The 2,485-nt window shown below is 35.4% G+C and overlaps 1 protein-coding gene across 1 annotated transcript; it reads right to left on the reverse strand.

Moving 5' to 3' along the window:
• Positions 1-570: 570 nt before the first annotated feature.
• LOC145071081 (GDSL esterase/lipase) lies at positions 571-2,284 on the reverse strand. Its single transcript, XM_079018005.1, has 2 exons — positions 2,033-2,284; positions 571-1,705 (listed from the first exon to the last, which is right to left on the reverse strand). Exons 1-2 carry the CDS (start codon positions 2,156-2,158, stop codon positions 665-667), a joined length of 1,167 nt encoding a protein of 388 aa, XP_078874131.1. The 5' UTR covers positions 2,159-2,284; the 3' UTR covers positions 571-664.
• Positions 2,285-2,485: the final 201 nt, after the last annotated feature.

The raw sequence follows: 2,485 nt of genomic DNA on the forward strand, positions 1-2,485 counted from the left end.
TGAAATTGTTGTTTTCTTTTCCATTGGCTCATTGCTATTGTGTGTTTTAATGAAATGTTCGGTTGTCAAAGAAAAAATAAAAAACATACAACCAAGCCCATGTTTGCGAAGTTTAGGCCTAATTTCCTATCAGGCCCGGATCACAATAACATGATGATTGATCTACCATGTTTTTTTTTTTTTTAAATGTCATGACTCGCGATTGGGCTACTATGAACGTGATTACCAAAATCAGGTTATTATAAGTAAACATTTTCGTGTGAAATGTTTTATTGGTAAGAAGTATAATGATGAAGTGTTATTGGAAGTGATAAATTAAAGTATAAAAATAAAAGGTTGTATAAACCTATATCGGCAATACCCCTTTACCAAATTTCCAAACCAAAGGTACGAGGTTTAACGTGCTCTTCATATAGCATGCATAAATAGTAATTTTATTATTTTTCTACATAAAAATCATTATGTCAAATGTTACACATATCTGTTTATGGTTTCTTTTTAAGATTTGATGCTTTGTCACCAATTACGATGGATTAATTGTTTGTCTAGAATAACATTAGGGACTAAAAATGATACAAACAAAAAAAATATGTAATTTACCTAAAAAATGTCATTTTCAACAATGAATGCAACTTACAATTATCCAAGAGAGTCTAAACTATAATCAAAAAGACCAACTAGACTTCATCATCAATGCTGGAAACTTAGTCGAACCATCTACCACAAACACAAGTGACGGCTGCAACAAATATTTCTCTCCTAAATTCATCTTCGAAAACACTTCAACCTCAAACCGCTCAAAAGCGGACCCACCCACCCTCAACCCCCATCCAAAATCATCCTCAGGTAGATCAGATACTGACACGCCCCATCTTGTACCATACGGTACAGTGTCATTGTCAGTATCTGATCTATTCATTTCAACCCACCCTCCTACTCTGGTACTTGAGTCAAGTTCTGACTCAAGTACCAGAGCAACAGATCTTCCCCCCTCCCTACGGATTCCATCACGTCTAAAAACACCAATCGGTAGACACATTGGACCAAGAAAACCATCCTGACCTAAAATTTTGGGCACTTTGTTTATACCCAAAAGTAACACCTTTGTGCTGCCCGAAAGTCGATACACAACCTGCCCGAAAGTGCTTAACCAATGGGTAGTCCCTACAAATTGAGCTAACGTACCAATAATATTAGATTTTATCATTGTTAAACTTATACCACTACCAAGCTCTTGATTTAACAATGGAGGTCCACTAGTAACACCATGTTTCTGCAAATCACTACATCTACCTCCCAACAAAACACTAGCTAAAGAACACCACTCATTGATCTTTGCATTGAAAACCACCTTTCCTAATGAAAGTGGAGTACTTGAACCATTAACTTGCCCTCTTTCACTTGCTACAAACTCTGCTTTTAGTGTATCCTTTTCTCCAATGGTGGTTTCAAATGTAAACTTAGAAGTTATACCAGTTTTGATTCCAGTTCTACTAATGGCATCTTGATTATCTTCATGAATTCTATCGATCATCAATAGAAGCCCTAATATTTCTATTTCTCCTTTTACAAGAGTGCTGGCTTCAGCTAGTGGACTTACCTTAGATGACTTGAAGGAAAGTAATCGCTCCACTTTGTCTTGTCTGTCCCTGAGCTTCATGATATCTGAAAATGCGTCCCTTTGCAACCGCCTCAAGATCTCAATCTGATTAAAAAGAAAAGAACATGTTACTGAAGAGGTTTAACTCCCAATCGTATAGCATTTTTGGAAATTTGAAGTTATGTTATGAAGCAAGATTTCAAGCAATCCGGTTACATAATTTACTTTGATTCTGATGTTAACTAAGTTTCAAATCACGAATGAGAAAAGTTAACCTAGTTTCAGAATTAAAGGGGCCGATTCATGGTACTACTCTAGCGGAATATGCGCAATTAAGATATAACGAGATAACACGATGAGAATTGAACATAACATGAATCTCGTGAGATTGATTAAGAAAAAAAGCAAGCAAACTACAATTGAATTGAGTACCGGATGGCGACGCCTGGATAATCCGATGTTGTGAAGGACGCCATTGGCAAAGTCTTGTGTGGATTTTGTGAAACCTTTGAACTTATCAACAACAAAACCTAGAGGTTCGATCTTTTCAGAAACCATTTGATGAGAGTTACGATTGCAATGGAAGCGTTTACAGTGAAGGAAGGAATGATTTGGGATGGGAATTGGAAAGAGTTGAAGAGTGAAGACACAGAATTGGGGAGTCTGGTTGCAGAATAGGGAAATTAGGGTCAAAAGGCACGAGACCTTTTTCTTTTTCTTTTTCTTTTTTCTTTTTTTAAAGAGTCAATTTATACGTTTTTATCCAAAAATTTTGTTTTCATGAACTATATCTTATTTTTTTCAATATATTATAATATAATTTCTTAATGAAACCATTAAAATATTTTATAAATAAGGTAATAACACGTAGAATTCACAGGTAAC

Source organism: Lactuca serriola, chromosome 8 (assembly GCF_051521515.1).
Source record: "Lactuca serriola cultivar US96UC23 chromosome 8, Lser_US96UC23_V15, whole genome shotgun sequence".
Classification (NCBI taxonomy): Eukaryota; Viridiplantae; Streptophyta; class Magnoliopsida; order Asterales; family Asteraceae; genus Lactuca; species Lactuca serriola.